The sequence below is a fragment of the Panicum virgatum genome, chromosome 1K, assembly GCF_016808335.1.
Source record: "Panicum virgatum strain AP13 chromosome 1K, P.virgatum_v5, whole genome shotgun sequence".
NCBI classification, from domain to species: Eukaryota; Viridiplantae; Streptophyta; class Magnoliopsida; order Poales; family Poaceae; genus Panicum; species Panicum virgatum.
Genome location: NC_053136.1, coordinates 46,430,588 through 46,450,471, shown reverse-complemented (window position 1 = coordinate 46,450,471; position 19,884 = coordinate 46,430,588). Strand labels below are relative to the sequence as shown.

The window sequence follows — 19,884 nt, the reverse complement described above, 5'->3', positions numbered from 1 at the left end:
CCCCTCCGCTCGCGCGCGTCCGCTGACTCCTCCGCCCGAGCGCTCTCCCTCCCCCCGTCGCGTTCTTATCCACCCCGGGCCACGCCCAGCTCCGTCCCCCCATTTATACCTGCCTGCCCGTCCGCTCCCCAAGCCCACGCCGTGTCACGCCCACGCTGCTGCTGCTGCTGCTATTGCTCTCTCTCTCTCTCTCTCTGCCTGCCTGCCTGCCTGCCTGCTTTGATCTTTGCTTGCGTTTCATCTGGTCCGATCGGTGTTCGGACTTGGGCGACTCGGAGATTTTGGATATGGAGGCGTACTTCCTGTTCCGCGGCGGGAGGCCGGAGGAGGCCGCCGCGTGCGGGGAGAAGGAGGAGGACATCGGCTCGCCGTCCACGTCGTCGGGGGAGTCGTCCGCGGGCTCGTCGTCGGAGCTCGACGACGACGCGACCTCCTCCTCCCCCTCCTCCTCGGGCGCGGGGCCGGGCCGCTTCGAGATGTCCGGCCTCATGACGCAGCTCCCCTTCAAGCGGGGCCTGTCCAGGTTCTTCGACGGCAGGTCGCAGTCCTTCGCCTCGCTCGCCGCCGTGGGGTCGCTGGAGGACCTCGCCAAGCCGCCCCGGAAGCGCCTCAAGCCGTCCCGGAGCTGCGGCGGGGGACTCGACGCGCACCGCGGCCGGCTCCTCTCGCCGCGCGGGCATTGCGCCAAGCCCGCCGCCGCCGCAGCGGCCGGCGCCAGGAAGGCCGCCGTGAGGACCGGCGCGCTCGCGGTGCTCGCGGCCGCCGCGCCGCGGAGGCCGGCGCTGCCCGCGGCGCCCAGGCCCGAGGGCGTGGCCGGCAACGTTCTGGTTGTGAGTTAAGGGTTGGTTCATCGGACTTGGCCTTTGCCTGTGGCTTCACATGATGGGGGCGCGGGGCGCAGGCACACTGCTACGCGGCGCCGCATCCACCACCTGCCGGAACTAACTGCCAAGGAGCCTAGGACAGGCAATGACGTGTTCGTTGTTTGCCAATGCGTTCGTGAGTTTTTGTAATGTGAATTCACGGTTCATGAATTAGAAATTTAGAATGGCTGCTTCAAATGGCTATTTACATGTCTTGAGCACGAAACATTCAGCATCCATCGCATTTTCATCGTGCTGAAAGTCGAAAAGAGCCAAATTGCTTAACGGAGTTGCGATTTGTCGCGCTTTCAGTCTCTACTCAACACGCGCTAAACTGTCGCAAATCGCTGACTTGGACAGAACTTTTTCCAGGAACATTGGTGTGACAATTAATTCAATTCCAAAAATGTAGTGACATTTGCGTTACAAACGGTCGCAAATCTTGGGTTAAACATGATTCAGGAAAAAAAAATTAAACATTCGAGATCATCATATGGAAGCACAAGAACAAACCGTGCAAATCAACACGAGCTGTGAAACGGTGACTGAACCCAAACACAAAAGCAGCCGCTGCTGCTTCAGTGAACAGCGAAAACTGAAAAGGGCAAAGCTCAGTAGTCAAATAAGAATATAAGATAGCCATCACCATGTTGTTCCATTGCGTTCGCATCTACTAGTTCAGTACAGATTCAGTTTCACATCCGGTGTTGCCGTATCACAAACCAGACAACACACACACATCAATGTTTTGCAGTGGTTCGGATCAGGAACAAGAGGAAGAGTAAGAAACGAGGGTCTCAACACACACACATCGCATTCTCAATGTCTACAGGTCTCAGCTCATCAGGTCGAACGAGGGCTTTCTAAGTTTTAACTATCTGCTTGTTGGTCAATTCATTGTCAGAAGCTATCGTAGCAAATTCACCACGCAAGTATTATACTGCTGTAAACAAACAGTCAGAGAACAATGGCGGAGCAGTAGCATCTCCTGCCGATGGACTTCAACCCAGTAGTCACCCAGCCACACCCTTCCTTGTACCGTTCCACCTGACAAATGAATAGCCACAACACCAACCCCCTTGACTGTCAGTTGTAACACGAATTGAGAATGGTACAGGGAAAAAAAATGGTGAACGCATGCTTATGGAACCCAACAACCTGTGTTCAAACGAAACGCAGTTGGCACAGTTTTTGTATGGGACTGATATGATAACAAATAGTAGTGACTTAGCGGGCGACTCACTATGAAAACAGACAGCTAAATACAATTGATATACCAACAAACACTAGAGCTTAACTGTTACTCACATCACAAGTTTGATATCTGTGCATCACATACAAAATTTTAAAAGCAGATGTTTATGGAAGCCAAGAATCCCTTTTCATCTGAACTTCTGAAGTACACTAGCATGGAACATTGTATATGCCGCAAACACAGGGAAACCCTTGGCAAGTACGTACAATTTAATGACTGCTTGACTCACTACAAAACACCAACACAATTCTAAGTACATGATTTTTAATACTTGGAATCAGCTTAGTTGGGTCATAGCTGCAGTAACAGAAAGCACAACAGACACGGTGAGAAATTTATCTCTAGGAATATGAATATGTGGCCACAGTTATCTAGGGATCTAAGAATCAGTGTCTGTCCAAAATGCAGTAGACACTAGCAATCTAGCATGCAAGAATGATATGGCCATTGATATATGCAGTAGACACAGGGAAACCCATTACAAGCACCAATTCATTGGCTGCCTCACTATCAAACACTGAAAAGTAAATATGAGATTGTAGGTTCATGATAATTGGAGTCAGCTTAGTTGAGTAACTGATGCAGTATAGATAGCCAAATGGACATGGTAAAAATTGTGACTTGCTGTTGCTACATACCACATCCAGGATAGTATCTGCTTCACCTTTCACCCCACCAAATGTAAATATCGAGCCACCAAGCACAGCCGAAGAATGGTATCCTCTGGTGTGGTTCATGGGTTCAACCATCACCCATGACGGCATCCTTGGCTCGTACATCTCAACAGTAGCCACCATAGCTTTAGCCCCATTGTCATAACCACCAATTGAAAATCTAGAAGAAACGGCAAGACAAATTATATAATATACATCATACTACACACACGACTCGGAACAACTTTTCTTCCAAAATAAAACATGTTACAGATCTTTAGTTAATTGCTTTCACATATAAACAAAGACCTACACTTACATCTTCTCATCAAGCACTGCAAGTGTATGGCAGCCCCTTCCTGCATTCATTGTTGGGAGCATTTTCCAATTAGGCTCCCGAGGATCAAGTCTCTCAGCAGAGCTGGCAACACACATCACAAAGTTAGAATATAAGTTTTCATGTGTACCTCTCATTGAAAGAAATAAAAGGTTCACTGCCATTGCAAAAACAGAGGATAGGCTAGTGAACATCTGTGACATTATCCAGTTTTTCCAAGATTTGCACTGAACCATAGGTGTCATGTGGGGCCACGTCTATGAACGTCGCAAGAAAAGGAAACGTGAAGGCGCGGCGTGAAGATTAGGAAATCCGCACTCCTTGCGGCAAGAGATTTTTAGTTTTGGTAGTTTAAGATTGAGGAGCTTATCTCCTATTTGTTAGGGACTCGATTGATTGCCTTGCACAAGGGTGCATGTAACATCTATATATGTGTACTCGAGTTTGAGAATGAATCAAGCAATAGAATTATCTCTGTCTCTAATCTCAACCAAGCCGCCTGAGTAGTAGGGTTCGACCCTGCCCTCTTGCGAGACCTATCTACCCATAACAATAGGTCCATGAGCTTTGAGATGTTCAGAAGTTTTTATGAACCAACTAAATACTATGTGCAGGAGGCCAAAGGACAGCACCTCAGATATTGAACACTGTTGAAGCCACCAACTGCATAAATCACACCATTGAGTTCCACACCAGCTAGAGCAAAGCGCTACAAAAACGAGACAGAAGTTATTCAAGCTGCAGAATTCATCACATTATACAAAAAAAGGGGGTCAGAAGAAACTATGTTTGAAGAAAAGACAGTATAGGAAATTCAAAATGGAATCCTAAAGTAGATAGAAGGAATTGTTTGCGTAACTATAGAATTGCACTTGCACACTTTTCCATGAATAGATGGTTATTATTTCCTCAATAGTTGTTTGTCTTAGGAAAATTTCTGCATGTTCTACTAAGGGCTTCAGTAACTGAACAATGGAAAGTAATACCCTTTCCAGCATAGGCCGATTCTTTATCCACTTTCCAAGAGAAGGATCAAATATCTCAACGTCAGAGAAACACTCGCTTCCATCTCCACCACCAAATGCATAGATTCTGCCATTGACGCTAACTCCAGCAAGGCTCCCCTTGTCGCGACTCAATGGCGGGCATGTGGTCCAATCATCACGCCTTGGGTCATAACAGTCAACTTCATAAAAAAGAAAAGATAAAACTCAGAATCAGGACATAAATTGCAACCCAAGAGCTCATGAGGGAATTAAATATAGAAATCAATTCGTGACCTGTATCAAACCAACAAGCACCATCGCCACCACCAAGAACAAATATCTTGTTGTCTAATGCAACAGTTGAGGCATATGACTTTCCAACAGCCATTGGTTTGAGAGGTGTCAGTATGTCCAACGAAGGGGAAAAGGAGTCTAGTGATGGCAAGAGTGAGAAGCCATCACAACCACCAACTAGATAAATGACATCTTCGGATCCCAAACATTGTTCAACAAACTGATTGAGTGAATCATCTAGTGTTAAAGGATCTATTTTTGAATTTAGTGTCTTCACTGTGCCCTTTAGCTCCACAATCCTTTTCAGTAACCTCTCATTCACCCCTTGCAAGTGTCTAACTTCTTTGTTGGACCAAGCCTGAATTTTGAGCATAAATTAGATTAAACAACCACGAAAGATTGATCCTCCAGGACTTCCAAGCTTTAGTTGAGAACGAATGATATTACTCGACAGAGTATATGAAACTTAGTTTAAAATGTAATCGTTAGGTAAAAGAAGTAACTAGATGCAAGACCAATTTATAAGCACAGTGACCAAATCATTTTGTTTGAGCATTCTTCTTTGATTTCTAGTAAGCAGATAGATAGCCATTAGCTAAAAGCACTACTAGGGTCTTATGGATGCTCACTTTTAGTGCCATGTCAAATTTTGCAATTCTAGTGTGCAAAATTTAGCTATTCTGACCTTACATGCGTGCAACCAAAGTTTAGTACATATCAAATAATATTAAAAAGGTGTACTCAACGTGATGCCACTTGATTTCTTGGTTTACTGTCTTTTCAAGCTAAGCTATATAGATTCATCCCTATCGAATTGTATATAATACACAATTCGTAACGATATGATTGCATGGTTCATAATAACAGATGCAATGATTTTCAAAGGTTACAGCATTTCAAAAGAGACCTGCTTCTTCTCCATCGCCTCTATGCGCCCAGATAACTCTTTAACTATCTCTATCAGCTTCACAAACAAACAAAAAAAATTTAGGAACTTGGAATATATAGACAAGAATTAAGCACGTTAGCAAGAATGAATGAACAGAGACACAAACTAAGGATGACAGCATGAGAGTAAGCTATCAGCTAAGTGCAAACTTATAACCTTGGCTTCTGTACAGGATTCAGAGTCCAATAATTGCACCAGCAAATTAGAATGTCCCCAGGAGAGCTGATTGAGTTCAGTATCTAGGGTTTCAGGCAAATTAGAATGCCCATCCAGAATTGTGTATGTGACCTCTTGTGCATACTTACTGCTATATGCTTCATTGTCTTTAGTTTCAGCAGCGTTGGCACAACAATCAGAATTCCAGCGCCGAGCGCGAGCAGACAACATCTTGTACCTTTGAAACTCCCAATTGATGCTAAGCACTTTTTCCTGCCGACCAGATTGTAGTTGCTTTTGTACTTCAACCGCCTTATCTGATAGTTCATGTTCCTCCCTCTCTGGTGGTGTGTTTCCACAATCCAGATCATCAAAACCATTTGAAGATTCATTACCTGAGCTAGCACGTTCAGCATCCACATCTCCTGTTCCAACTTCCTCCAATTTGTTCTTCCTTACCATGTCTGCATATGACTTTACAACCTTTTCTGATTTGAGATCATTATTCCTCTCACACTCTGGTGCCCATACAGGTGAAGATATTAATTCGCTCACATGCTCATCAGCTGGTGCTGCAGCAGAGGGCTTCCAGAAATTGTTGGGAGGAGGCGAAGGAGTAAACATTTCCATCAAAACATGTGTTTGTGCATGATCCAATTCAAACTGGAAGAAATGAAGCTTCTGGTAATAGTTGGCTAGAATAGCACTTCTAAACTGATTCTCTGCTAGCGGAAAACACCACACCCTTACTCGCACTGCAACCTAAATCGATAAAATGGCATGCACATAGAAGTCATTTCATTGAAGTGAGAAAGAAGACATCCAAAGATACAGAGATCAAGGGTTGTACCTGGGCAGGGTAACTTGTCTTTCCTTTGCCATCATGTGACCATGCTTTTGATTCAGGACAGAACTTGCCACTGCCTGCAGCTTCATAAATACCATATAATCTGCGGTCGTCATAGTTGAAGAGGAAGAGAGGTAATCCTTCCTTAATGTTTTGCACATAGGAGATATGTGCTCTTGGCAAGCCTGGAAGATGACACGGTTGGTTAGGAAGTTGGCAAAATTACCTAACAAGTTGCTATTCTTTGGAAGGCATGGTATAAAAGTGAGCTCAGTTTGCAATACATAGCTCAGGAAGAGTTTGATTCAAGAGTGTACCGAAAAGTTGCCTTGAGTGACACTCTGCAATGGTATTGTTTGTGCAACCAAATATTACAGCTCCAAGATCTTGTGGGCTGAGGTTTCTTGTGGAAATGGACACGTTTGTTGGTCTGCTGTCTTTCACAATCTGCCTCCACGAGGATTTGCTCTTCACCATTATATAGATGCTGGCAGCAAGAGAAATAAAAGGTAAGAAATAAACAGAGTGCACCATGATGTACATACAGTTGCACAGTTGATGCATGAAGCAAGAAATGGCAAAGTTCTTTAGGAATCACCAGTATTACTTTTTTTTTTTTGAAACAAAGGCAAAAGCACAGGGCAAAGTACAGCAAATTACAGTGCACTTTCAAATAATTTGACTAGAGCTGTTCCACAGCATGTCTGTAATTCACAACAAACAAGAAAGCAACATCATTGGGTACAATCTACTTATTAAAGAAAGTGAACTAAGCCTTTCTGAGATGATTTTCCACACCAAGTTGCAGAAATTTTTGTCAATGCAGCATATGAGTGATCAGTTTGCACGGGGTTGTGATCATAATGTAGAATTAAAAGTTAAATCATGAGATATATGACACTACAATAGTACATTGGTCTGGGTTAACAAATGCAATCGCGCCTCTTCCTGAATTTCATGTACTAGCACACGTGGGTAAAGAGACAGAAGCTCGGTGAAACTCATAGATGGAGGATCAAATCAATCAATGTTCTCAGTACAAAGAATCGGTACGAGGCCCAACCCTTAAACAAAATCTCCTTGTGGGGCCGCAGGGCAAGATTAATGATGGAGCCAGACAAGTTGTGCAAGAAGCCAGTAATAATTGGGCAAAGATCACACATGCAACATCAATGAAGGAACCCCTGATGGCCAACTCAAACCCCCAGTAATATTCAAGAACCAACCACAAATTACTGGCCATAAATAAATAAATTCTCAAATAAATAAAAATAAGAAACCGCAAAACCCTATTCTGTTTGCGGTTTCCGTGGCCTGCATACATGGCTAGTTGGCTACATTGCAACAAGGGCTAGGAGCAAAATCCAACCCCCAAAAATCAGCGAAAAATCAATAGCGTCGGCGGGCAATCCACGATCGAGACCACTAGAGTAGGAGTTCACCCGAAATCGAAGAGGCAGAGTAGGAGCACAGCGGAGAAAGATTCGAGCTTCTCTTTTGCTGCGACGGAGAGCCGCTTATGGAGCTGGTCGATAAGCGGAGCCGGAGCAAAGCAAGAAAGAAGCCAGAAGAAATAAAGGAAAGGAAATGCGGTTGGGATTAGTGGTACGGTCCGTACCTTGAGATTGCTTTGCTTTGCTGTGCCTGAGAGAAAGAAGATGTGATCGAGGAAAAAGATTCCTACACCAGATTAACCCACTGCTGTTGGAAGGACGAGGGGAAGGGGAAGGAGACGAACACACACACTGCACCGAGAGAAAATTGAGAAGCGAGCGGTTCTTTTTCTTGGTCCTGAGATGGATGCTTACTCGAGATGGGAACGGAGGAGAGGACGTTGGGTAAAAAAAGGCAATGGGAAGGGAGGAGAGACGATTACTGCTCTCCGGTTCCCTCCGTGCTTCATTGCTTCCATGTGTCAGTGTCCATGTGGAGAGCGAGTGGTGTACAGCTAGCAGCAAGCAAGCAAGCAGCCCATTCAACAGACGCACAGGCACAGGCCGTGTTTGGTTGGATTTGATGGAATTTTTTTTCTATTTTGACCACTAATTTAGAGTACAAATGAAGTCTAATTACAAAACCACCTCCACAACCCTCCGTGTAAATCGCGAGACGAATCTAATGAGGCCTTTAAAAAATTAACCCTCCGTGCGCGTGTTTGGTTGTATATGTTGTTTTGTAATTAGACTTTATTTAATACATTTAATTAGTGGTCAAAGTTGCAAAAAAATTTCATGAAAAGTTTTTCACCCCCATCCAAACACGGGCCTTCTCTCTATAGCTGTTCAGCCTAACAGTAACTCGAGCAGGAGCCCCAAACCAGGAATTTTTTTCCAATAATACAATATTGGAAAATTTAGAATTTAAAAAACTGTAAAAATAGTAGTCTACCACAACTTGAAAATAGCGGTAAGGACCTATATTGCCAGTTTAAATGGCAACATGCATACTCACGTGAGCCCTACAAAACCGTCGCTAGGTGAAATTTCTATTGACGATAGGCCATTATCGCCAAATGAAGTGGCGACAGGTTTATGGAGCCTACGTAGGTATGCCTGGTGGCTGTCACATAGGTCTTTGTCACCATTTGAAGTGGTGACATATCCCTGCCTTTGTTCAAGTGTTTATCAACTGCTGCTTTAGATTTGCATGGCGCTGGTGCAATTGGTGTTCTATTGATATAAAATTCTATTTTGCTATATGTCACATGGATAATGACATTTAACTACTATGGCAATTGGCAAATTGAATTTACTTGCATAAACGAACCAAAAAAGTGTAACATTCTATACCCGTTAGTATTGTTGTCCATAAAATTTATTTGGGATAACAGCAATACTAAAATTAAATTTTATGCAACTTACCAACCATTTCCACTTTGTTTGCTTCTCATGTGAGGGATAATGCATACAATTTCTCTGCTTCAAAAAGTTCTTTGTTAATACACATTCAGAGTGTTGTTTACATCATTTGGAGTTGAGTTTTTATTTTGCACTAACTCTTTTCGGACCCTCTTGTATTTCTACCTTTGTCTGTTTTCATTCAGTAGGTGTGTGAAATCCTTGAAGATAATGCTGTGAATGCCAAGATTGGCAATTCTGATTGTGAACCTTGGGTGGTTGCGTCTTGGCTGAGGGATCATCTGCTGGTTCCTCGAGAGAGAAAGAATGCTTCCTTGTGGAAGAAGGTAGTTATCTTGGTTGTCATTTATCTAAATTATTTTGGGATGCCGTAGTTGTTATGACTTTAGAAAGCTGGCTGTGACAGGCTCAAAATGTCATGGCAGTGCTTGCCTGTAATCCAAGCAATGTATGGATTACTTGCCATAGTTTAGATAATAGATTCTTCTATTAAATGTAATTAGCTGCAACATTTATAGCAACAATACTTACAATTTCACGTGCATAAATGATTTATCAATGCTATTTTTCCTGGATAGTAATATGAAATTATAGTTTCAATCTAATAGTTTTGAATATGTTATAAGTAGTTAAAAGAAAAGACTGCTCTTTGCTGCAGCTTATTCAGGATACACAATTTCTCTGTCGATGGCAGTGAAAAGGGCTGTACTGTCTGGGGTACTTGTATCGTGCACATCTTTGTTATTGGCAGATAATCAATAGAGTTCAACCCTTTGTTGTTATATTAATGAGCCTCTAAACATTCACCACTTGCTATTACTCTTATATGTTACAAAAACTCATGCTTCGATTCTCATTTCTGTTTTGACGTAGGTTGAAGAACTGGTACTAGAAGATTCTCGCATAGATCAGTACCCAAAGGTGATTAAGAGGGAGTCTAAAGCTGTTTACGAGTGGCAAGGTACCAATACAGTTCCTGTTGCGGAGCAATACCAGAGTTAGTGGATACTTATTGTGTATTCTTGTTTACTCACTGTCCCTACCTTTGCAGCTGGTGGCTCGCTTAGCGGAAAGATTAAAAAGGTACAAGAGTCTGAATCAAGGACTGCTGTGGGTGCCATAAAACTTGCGGAAGAAATGGGTGCCTGCGTGGGTGAGGTGAGGGAGCAGGGTTCATGCGATCCAGCACGCAGAGACAGAACTAAGGCCTGACGGCTTGAGCCAAGCTCACCTGTAGTGTAGTAGCTAGGTAGGTTATGCCTCCTGAACGATGGAATTGTTTTCCAACTGCATGAGAAGTCCATGTACAAATGTAGTGATGTTGACTTGTTTGGATGTACTGTTTGTTTTGTGTTGTTGCAAGCAGGAATAGCTCAAGTCAGATTGGGATATCCATGCATGGGTCAATTGTACGCAGGACCTGCGGATTATTACGGCAAAACAGTCCGTACCTATATATACTATAGATGACTGAATGAACTGTGAGCATGCAAGGAAATGGATCATGCATGAATATGTATGCATTGAACTGAATGTGATCGCTGGAAGATGCTGCTGACGGCTTCTTTGCTGCTTAATGGGCCTTATCTATCTGTCGCCCGGCAGCCCACGGAGTGAATGAATTCTCACCCGGCCTGCCCGATGAAGAATGCGTATATATGTATGTATGCTGTTTGATAAAGTTCCAAAAATCCAGAGTATGAATGTTGCAATCAACTTGGCTAGGTCAATTTGATTTTTTTTTCTAGATATATAATTGATCGGGTGAAGAAGGACCATCCATCCAATCCATACAGTACCTAATAAAGAAAAAAACAGTGAAAGGATCAAACTCAACGGACGATAATTTAGTTCAGACTGATATTACAGGAGAGAAAAATGAACTGGACATGCCCTGGGCCTAATTTCAAGACCCAGAAACTGCAAATGGGTAGCTGGGGAAGAAAATGGATCTGTTCCTGGAGATAACATTGAACTTATGTATACCATGAAACAAAGAAAGCTGATAGTACAGATTCCACAAATTAAAGGAAAGCATTCTGAATTTGGCTATCGTTTCAAAGTAGAGTAACAGTTTCAGCGTCACAAATCTTGATAAGCGAACAAAAAAAAAAGCTAAGTCTACCTGTTTCCCTCTCGCATGCATGATACAACACACAGCTGTATTGAACTTTAATATGCAAGGATACAATTCAAGATAGAAACACGGATTGAACGCATTATAGTTTCCCCACTCCCCAAGAGGGTGCCTTCCACGGTGCATCATACAGTGAACCTGCTGGAGAGAGTTATGCACAGCAACCCAACAGGAATAGACAAGTCAAGGTCCATACCCCCTCCGGAAAATTGTGAATGGGAAGATCCATCTCCTTCATAGGTTCTAGTGGAAAGCAATGGTTTTTGAACCAAGTTCCCAAAACCAAACCCTTCCATCCAAATGCGGTCTGAAGTATAGTTAAAGATCTGAGAGACCTCGAACCAAATTCAGACAGCACGGTACTCGATAAACAAACCCAACTTCTGTACCAACATTGCTTGCGAACCATATATTGGCTTCCTCCCTTCACTGATCCAATTCTTCTCCAAACTTGCTGGTTTTGCATTTGCTCGCAGGTCATCAATGAATGCTGAAACTATCTGATAAACTGAAGTCCGAAGAACATCAGCCATGGCATAAACTTTCTTGTGCAAACCACCTTTTTGCGTAGTTGCAATTGCAATTCCAGATCCTTTTCGTCCTGTGGACAAGTTAGCCCACTTAATGTTTTCAGGACCCAGTGCGGGCTGTGGGTTCATTTTCTTCCCTAAACATGCCTCAATTGCCAATAGAGCAGACAGTAACGTGGTCATCACGGCAGCATTGCAGCCAGTGAGTTGAGCAACTCCATAACGGTCCTCCTGGTGTGAGCGTGCAGTTAATCCTGCCAATGTCCGAGCACACCATGTGCATATCTACAATCAACAAGTCACAAAATAATTTAAAATTGGGCATTAGTTTACGAAAGCACCATTGACTGATACCAAACAATTAGAAACATTCCAAATGAAAACACCAGTGGCTGCATGATGCTCAATATGAATGTTAACAACTGTAATGTTGTATTCACAATATAAAAACTACACTTTCAAAATTATCACAACATGATTTTTTTAAAACTAATAAGGCAGGAGCTCTACTGCTCAATTAAGATGAAAGAGAATAATGTACAAGAAAGTTAGCCACCCCACGCGACACGGCTGAAATTATTACAACATGAATGATTTTATAATGTAGAACAGAGTTCAAACTACATGTGTTGACCATAATACCAAAAAAAATTGCTGCTATGGATCAAGTTTTGCAAGAATTCATTGTGGATACTTCATGCCTGCTAGCAGTTCCATTCTGGTGGTATCTTACAATTATTAACTGGGGGATCCTTTTGGAGCCTCCACGTTAATCCTCACGAGACTTGTCATCTATTCATCATTTTGATAGTAATAGCCATTAAATCTATCATATTTTCTTAAGAACTAACCACACATGCCATTATGAAAATAGTCTAAAGTATGCTTTCATAAAAAAAAGTCTAAAGTAACCCCCTAAAATCTATATAAATTACTCACACCTACCATTATCAAAATGATAATACCTCTACCCTTAAATACATGACATTTAGGAGAAGCTAATTGGTTAAAAAATGAACTAGATTGCCTGTCCTAAACGTCACATACTTAAGTACCCTCCTAATATTCATACCCTCTAAATTTGCATTTAATTTACCCATCTCCCCTATTAACATTAACAATAACCTAAAAGTAACCATGTAGCTCTACATCTAAATTATTACCATCCTCCATTATTACAAAAAAATTCCCATGGTTCTCAGACATATGTGCTTACAGTTACCCACTTCTGATATTGTTAACATAAAAAAAACTAACTCAAATTATATGTATACTACGAACAAGGATGAAAATTGAAAACACATAAAGAGTAATTGTAACTAAAGTATATCAAAGCTCTATAAGATGAGAAAATATCTATACAAATATTATGTTATTAGAATATGAACAAATAAGAGAGACCACAAAGATAAGGAATTGTCATTGGCTGTGGCCCAACTAAGACTGCACCATGATAGCAACCAAGACATAAACACAAATAATTCACAGCATAAATTACAACATCAAAAGTAAAATAAAGTTTTATATCGACCCAAGTCATATTAGCTTTACCTGAGAATCATCAAATGCACTGAAGAGTAAGGACTGTTGTGACAATGATTCTGTCGAATACTCTTCAAGGGCTCTAGCAATTATTGAAGTAAACTCCTCAAGTGGTTTCAAACAAGCTGTCACAATTCTTTTATAAGTTTCACCAGATTCCTCAAAGAAGGCACCTCGGCGCCAAGGTTCCAAGTTAGACTCAGATACCACACACAAATCTTGGTAAGCAAGATATTGTATTAATGACCGTGGATCACTTTGTTCCAATGTTTCCAGGATAAATTCTGTGGGATTAGTCTCTGCAGCGGCAGTGCTCTGAGGTGGAGCAAAATTGCACCTCCTTGTATGTACAACCTGAAATTTGTTGGACGGGAAATTCAATTACAGATCAAAGGATTTCAAGTTAGTCATGCTCTAAACACTGAAGACTTGGATCACAAAAAGGAAACCTGGACAAAATGATGGCTTATTTCCAAACAGAAGGAAACCCCAGTTGTGACTATAAAGATGCTGATCTGAGTAAGTATTTGGCTTCCAATAGAGCCTCCAATTCTGAATTGCTGAGGAAGGAGTAAAATCAGGACAAAGGAAAGGCAGAAGGCCTGAAGCGACACTTTCAGGGCCCTTTTTCCAGATGGCAGAAGCCCCATCTTCAATCCATAGAATAGAGGTCGCTGCACAAAAAAGAAGTAGCAATTAAGAGTACTGGCCCGATGCCTAAGAGATTGGTAGAAGGAACTAAAGTATACTCCTTTTTCCTTCTATATGGCGTATTAGAAGTTTACAAAAGCTGTTGAAAGTATACCTAGACAAATACTATAAGTTGCTACAAAATCAATACCACAACAAGAACCCATTGATGCATCTTTGGTATAGTAAACATACAAATAATTTGAATAACTACTATTAAAAAGTTATGAAGTCAACATTTTCATATCCTAATACATCCTACATATTGCTCGAGAAAATACATCCTACATAAAGAAATGGAGGGACTACCACACAAGCCAAAAATAAACGATGATTTAGCAAGTGGTTTAGTTGGCCCTTTCACGTTTGCACAGGAACATTTTATCTATGTGCCCCTATAAATAGTGGTAATAGATAGATGACTATCGACAGCACAAAACCAAGTCATAGACTTGAGTTCAATTCCTCACTTTTATCTTTTCAAGGAGATTCAAAGACAAACTAATTCAGAAGAAAGTATAAGCAACTGAACTGGCAAGCAAATTAGAAATCATTTGCACTTAAAATTGACCAAACAAAACTTTCAAAGGATTATTGATTCTATTAAGTTTATACGAAGTCACCACTAGCCATCAGGTATCAGGTATCAACTCTCTGCACAAGAGTGAACCTAACTGGCTAAACACACCCAACCAACAAATAGAAGGAATAATTTAATGTATGCATGCAAATTCGACCATAACCCCTAGATGAAAGCACAAGCCTATATGATAGGACAGGTCTAATAAATCATTTGAAAACAGAATAATACTAATCTCCTTCCTCATGTCCATTTCTTTACCTCAGATTACAACCAAAGCTGGAAGCCATCCCCACATAAGTTCACAATACAATAAATAATAAACTACAATGAAGCTGTAGAAAGCAGAAGGAATCATGCAGCAAGCAGCATACTAGAATAAATCAGGAATAGCCTGAACACTTGCCGTTGCTTTAGTAACATAAAGAGTAAATTTCACTGGCGGTCCCCAAATTTGTCCCGAGATTTCAAGTAGGTCCCGGTACTCTCAAAATGCACATCTAGGTCCCTGAACTTGTCCCGAGTTCTCATCCCGGTCCCGGTACTCTCAAAATGCACATCTAGGTCCCTGAACTTGCTAATCCATTTCATATAGGTCCAAATCTCCATAACATGCTCTCCAAACAGTACGATTAAGTGAACTAACAGGTGGGGCCCATATGGCAGTCACAGCGTCATCGATCAGAGCGTGTACAGCCCCTGACTAAAAGAACTGAAGAGAGAATGAGTAGTGTTAGCTTAGCTCTACTCAATGTTCAATAGCTGACACCATTCAGCAACATTCAGCAATAGCCAATAGGACGTTGCTGAATGTTGTCAGCTATTGAACATTGAGTAGAGCTAAGCTAACACTACTCATTCTCTCTTCAGTTCTTTTAGTCAGGGGCTGTACACGCTCTGATCGATGACGCTGTGACTGCCATATGGGCCCCACCTGTTAGTTCACTTAATCGTACTGTTTGGAGAGCATGTTATGGAGATTTGGACCTATATGAAATGGATTAGCAAGTTCAGGGACCTAGACGTGCATTTTGAGAGTACCGGGACCGGGATGAGAACTCGGGACAAGTTCAGGGACCTAGATGTGCATTTTGAGAGTACCGGGACCTAGGGGTGGGCATTTAAAACCCGAAAAAACCAAACCGAACCGAACCGAACCGAATAGACCGAAATGTCGGTCTATTCGGGTTCTCGGGTTCGGGTTCGGTCCACACTTATGGTTTAATTCGGGGTACGGGTTAGGGTTCGGTTCCTAGCCTCCAAAACCCGAATAGACCGAATAACCCGAAATTCATTCAAACTCTTGGTATGCCATGATATCTTATGTGATTTTTGAACTTATTAGCTAATAGTTGTTATCTCATCTTAATATTTGTATGTCTATTTCATTATGCTATTTTTTCATAGTTACTTATCGCTATTACTCGTACTTCTATTTAACTATTCATTGCATATATTTTGATGGAAGATGATAGTGTGTTTATTATTCGGTTAATTCGGTGGACCGAATAGACCGAACCGAAATATTCGGTCTATTCGGGTTCGGTTCCTAATTTTGTCTTTAAAATTTCGGTTCTCATTTTTTGAAACCCGAAATTCGCAAAACCCGAATAGACCGAACCGAAATACCCGAATAGACCGAATGCCCACCCCTACCGGGACCTACTTGAAATCTCGGCACAAGTTTGGGGACCGCCAGTGACATTTACTCTAACATAAATCACTACCATCACCCTAAGCAGGTGATCGAAACGCATACCAATGTGATGCCTAAAACCTGAAAGTTCCTCTTCTATTGTTGCAACGGCCTCGTGAAAACTCAATAGACCATCTTCAATTCGATAAAACTCAAAACAATTTGATGTATGAGAAACCCTAAATTCCCCCCAATCCACTCACCTGCACGACGGGGAACTGGAGCAACCACCTCCCACGGCCAAAGTAGTGCGCGGCGAAGACGGCACCCAGCACGGCCCCGCGGAACCCGAGCCCAGCGACCGCCGCCCACCCGGCGTCCTCGGGGAGAATCGCCGCGGCGGCGCCCACGGAGAGCGCGCCGGCCGCGGCGAGGAGGGCGGTCGCGAGCGCGCGCCGCTGCAGCGGGGGCTGGCGCGGGCGCGGGGACGCGGTGAGGAGGAGCGCCAGCGCGAGGAGCCCCGTGGCGGCGCAGGCGAGGAGCGGGTGGAGCGCGAGGAGGAGGCCGGCGGGGACGCCGAGGTGCGGGTGGCGGCGGCCGCGCGGGGACGCCGCGAGGTGGAGCGCCGAGGCGGCGGCCGAGAGGACGGCCTGGAAGGCGAAGACGGCGAGCCACCGCTGGCCCACGGCGTCGCGGGGCGCGCCGCGCGGCGGGGCCCGGTCCATGGCGGCGACGGCGATGGCGAAGGCGGCGGGGGCGAGGGTTTTGGGAGGTTTTGAATCTCTGGACTCTGGAGGCTTTTTTTTTTCCTTCCCCCTCACGCGCTGCGGTCTGCGGTGGGGGGTCGGTCGGTCTCAGCGCGTTTGAACTGGGAACTTGCTTTGCTTGTGCCGTGTACCGCGGACGCGTGCGTGCGTGAAGCGAGGTGGTTGTCTCTTGTCTGTTTTGAGCCGCTTCGCTCATGTGGTTGCCACGCGGAGTGGCGACTACTGATACCGGATGTGAGCGTTTCCTTGGTAGCTTAACCTCAAAGCTATGGCTATGGTGATGGCTTTTATATTTTTCCATAGATAATACTTTTTTAGCAGTAGGAACCAAAATTCGGAGCACAAGGGCCGGCTCTAAGATATCAAGGGCCCCCGAGCGAACCCGACTTTATGGGCCCTTTAGACTAAATATTTTTTATTTTGTAATACGATACAGAAGATAGTACTAATGATGTATATATAATTTTTGAAGAACAATGTTTACAGTACAAACTAAAAGAATGGAAAATAAAACGAGTATAATTACCTTAAATAATAAATAAGCTCCATAACTCGATCAATAATAATGCTTTATTCCTTCGCAAAAAAACTCATTCGGGCATTTTTTGATGTAATATCATTAAGAATAATATCAAGATCAATGTTGTCAAGGTATCCTTCTCAATACTGCACCTACCTAAGCCATTCAATCTTTGTTGTAACCTCAAATAATTTTTTCGTTGCTTCAAATATCTAACATTGCTAATAAATAAAATAAAGATTGAAATAGAATTACCATGCAGCGGCCAGCGGAGGTAGAGACGCAGGTGCCTAGGCGGCAGGTGCACGTGCCCAGGCAGCACGGGCTGCAGGGGCGGCAGGCCAGCAACGGCGCCGTCGTGCAGACTTTCATAGTTTCATCTGGCGTCTAATTAATCTCCTCCATCTCGTCCGGCGTCTGCCCATAGTCTCCTCTCTTGCGGGGCAGGCTGCGCGCGATCCATGTGGGGGACTCCGAGGCGGAACGTCTGGTTTCAGCAAGCAGCCTTTTTCTTTCATGCGACTTGGGCTTTTGTTTTTGACCAAACATCATGGTCTGCAGCCTACTAGTACTAGACTACTAGGTACTAAAAATTTTGGGCCCCCTTCCTCCCTACGCCCCCGGCCGTCGCCTCCGACGCATGGCCCCAGTGCCGGGCAGCACAATAGTCCCACGAATCTTTGTGGGGGTTGATTCATAATATGCTTTCATAAAAAGAGAATCTTGAAAAAGAAATTCCTTGCAAAAAAAAAGTGTTGAAAAGGTACAAGAATTCGACAGCATGGTCCAGTGGACAACCCTGGAAGTACTCCGGAGCCATGTGCTAGCAGCGGCGCATCTCGTAAAGGTTAATTCAGCAGTCAACCTCGGAACCGGTTGTTCGCGGCTGTCAATTTCGCGCGCGTAGCCAGTGACAGCGGTTCCTGCGACCGCTCGGTTGTTTCCGATGGATCGATTGCTCCTCGGTTTCCTCCCGCGGCGATGAATTGATGGCCATCCGCACTCAGCTACGCAGCCCAACAACCATTGAGAATTGGAACGGCGGATTGCATTGAATCCATTGATCAATCGCTTGGCCTCTGGCATTCCATCTCAAAATTTACTCGGCACTTCAGGAGGATCCCACTGGTCACTGGTGTTCGCCCCTATAAATCACCGAGGCGACGCCTGGCGTTCGTGCTAACCGCACGCATTGGTAGTCAGTCTGTAAGCAGTCGAGCATTTGTCATCAGTCGCCGGAGTTCGGCCGGAGGCGCGGCGATGAGCGACTACTACGACAGCGACGACGACGTCGGTTTCCGAGCGAGGGGGAAGGAGACGACCAGCAGGTACGGGACGTGGGAGCAGAGCGAGCTGGAGAAGCAAATGTTCTCGTGGTCGCTCCAGGATGTGCTCGACAGGAATCTCCTCAAGAAAAAGGTCTGCATCTGCGTTCTCCGCCTTTCCTTTTTTATAATCTTTGCCTGTTCTCATGCACAGCTGAAATGCATCGCCATCTTTTTATTCTTGAATTAGGAAGGATGGGGCCATACATTTTCTAAAGTGATTTGGTTTGCTGATGAATATGCCCTGATTTGTCTGTGGACGAACTACACATACCGTGACTTGTAAAATATCTGATCACAAATGCAGGTTAAGAAAATACCCAAGACTTTCGCCTCGCTGAAGGATTACATGCAATCCTTCATGATGCCACTGGTCGAGGAGACCCGAGCCGACCTCTGCTCCGCGCTGGAGGGCATCAAGCACGCGCCGGCGGCCGATGTGGTCAGGATGGAGCAGCTCGCCGGTGACCAGCCCATCTTCAGCATCGCCGTCAGGAAGGCCGATCCCAGCGCGCCCCAGCGTGACCAGGTCTACGCCCCGAAGGACGCCGACGTGCTGGTGCTGACGGATCGGAAGCCCAGGCACAGCTCGGACCTGGGGCGGACGGGCAAGTCCTACCTGATCGGCTCCGTGCTCAAAGCCGAGGGCGGCGACGGCACGGTCGTCCGGCTGTCGCGCAGGCCTGAGGGAGGACTGCCCCTTGTCGCGGTGTTCCTGATCAACATGACCACGTACAACCGCATACAGAATGCTGTGGACGTGCACGCTGCGGCGTGCAGGAACACGAGCATCATTGAGAAGATGCTCAGCCCAAAGGTATGGATGGCTCCATTTCCCTAGCTAGTGAATATGCTGTGATTATTTACTTTTATTACAGTCTGTAGATTTCGTTTTCTCTTATGACAGATTGGCCAAGGGTACAATGTGTCGTCGACAGTGCTGCCGTCCTGTCTTCTGG

At 44.1% G+C, this 19,884-nt stretch overlaps 3 protein-coding genes across 4 annotated transcripts; 1 reads left to right on the top strand and 2 right to left on the bottom strand.

Annotated features, from left to right (window-relative positions):
* LOC120712777 lies at window positions 1–1,100 on the top strand. The gene has a single exon (XM_039998654.1). The coding sequence runs from the start codon at window positions 288–290 to the stop codon at window positions 837–839; it is 552 nt and encodes a 183-aa protein (XP_039854588.1). The 5' UTR covers window positions 1–287; the 3' UTR covers window positions 840–1,100.
* Window positions 1,101–1,478: 378 nt separating this feature from the next.
* On the bottom strand, window positions 1,479–8,216 carry LOC120712765. Of its 2 annotated transcripts, none has more exons than XM_039998635.1 (11): window positions 7,959–8,216; window positions 6,658–6,827; window positions 6,344–6,525; window positions 5,494–6,255; window positions 5,296–5,352; window positions 4,389–4,746; window positions 4,095–4,294; window positions 3,741–3,817; window positions 3,091–3,192; window positions 2,757–2,952; window positions 1,479–1,910 (listed from the first exon to the last, which is right to left on the bottom strand). In XM_039998635.1, exons 2-11 carry the CDS (start codon window positions 6,815–6,817, stop codon window positions 1,821–1,823), a joined length of 2,184 nt encoding a protein of 727 aa, XP_039854569.1. In that variant the 5' UTR covers window positions 6,818–6,827; window positions 7,959–8,216; the 3' UTR covers window positions 1,479–1,820. The 2 variants fall into 2 exon arrangements, with proteins under 2 accessions (XP_039854569.1, XP_039854575.1); XM_039998641.1 differs by lacking the exon at window positions 7,959–8,216 and adding an exon at window positions 7,783–7,937 and having other exon boundaries at window positions 1,487–1,910.
* Window positions 8,217–11,163: 2,947 nt separating this feature from the next.
* Window positions 11,164–17,148, bottom strand: LOC120712757. Its single transcript, XM_039998625.1, has 4 exons — window positions 16,577–17,148; window positions 13,857–14,081; window positions 13,417–13,761; window positions 11,164–12,150 (listed from the first exon to the last, which is right to left on the bottom strand). The coding sequence occupies exons 1-4, from the start codon at window positions 17,036–17,038 to the stop codon at window positions 11,683–11,685; spliced, it is 1,500 nt and encodes a 499-aa protein (XP_039854559.1). The 5' UTR covers window positions 17,039–17,148; the 3' UTR covers window positions 11,164–11,682.
* Window positions 17,149–19,884: the final 2,736 nt, after the last annotated feature.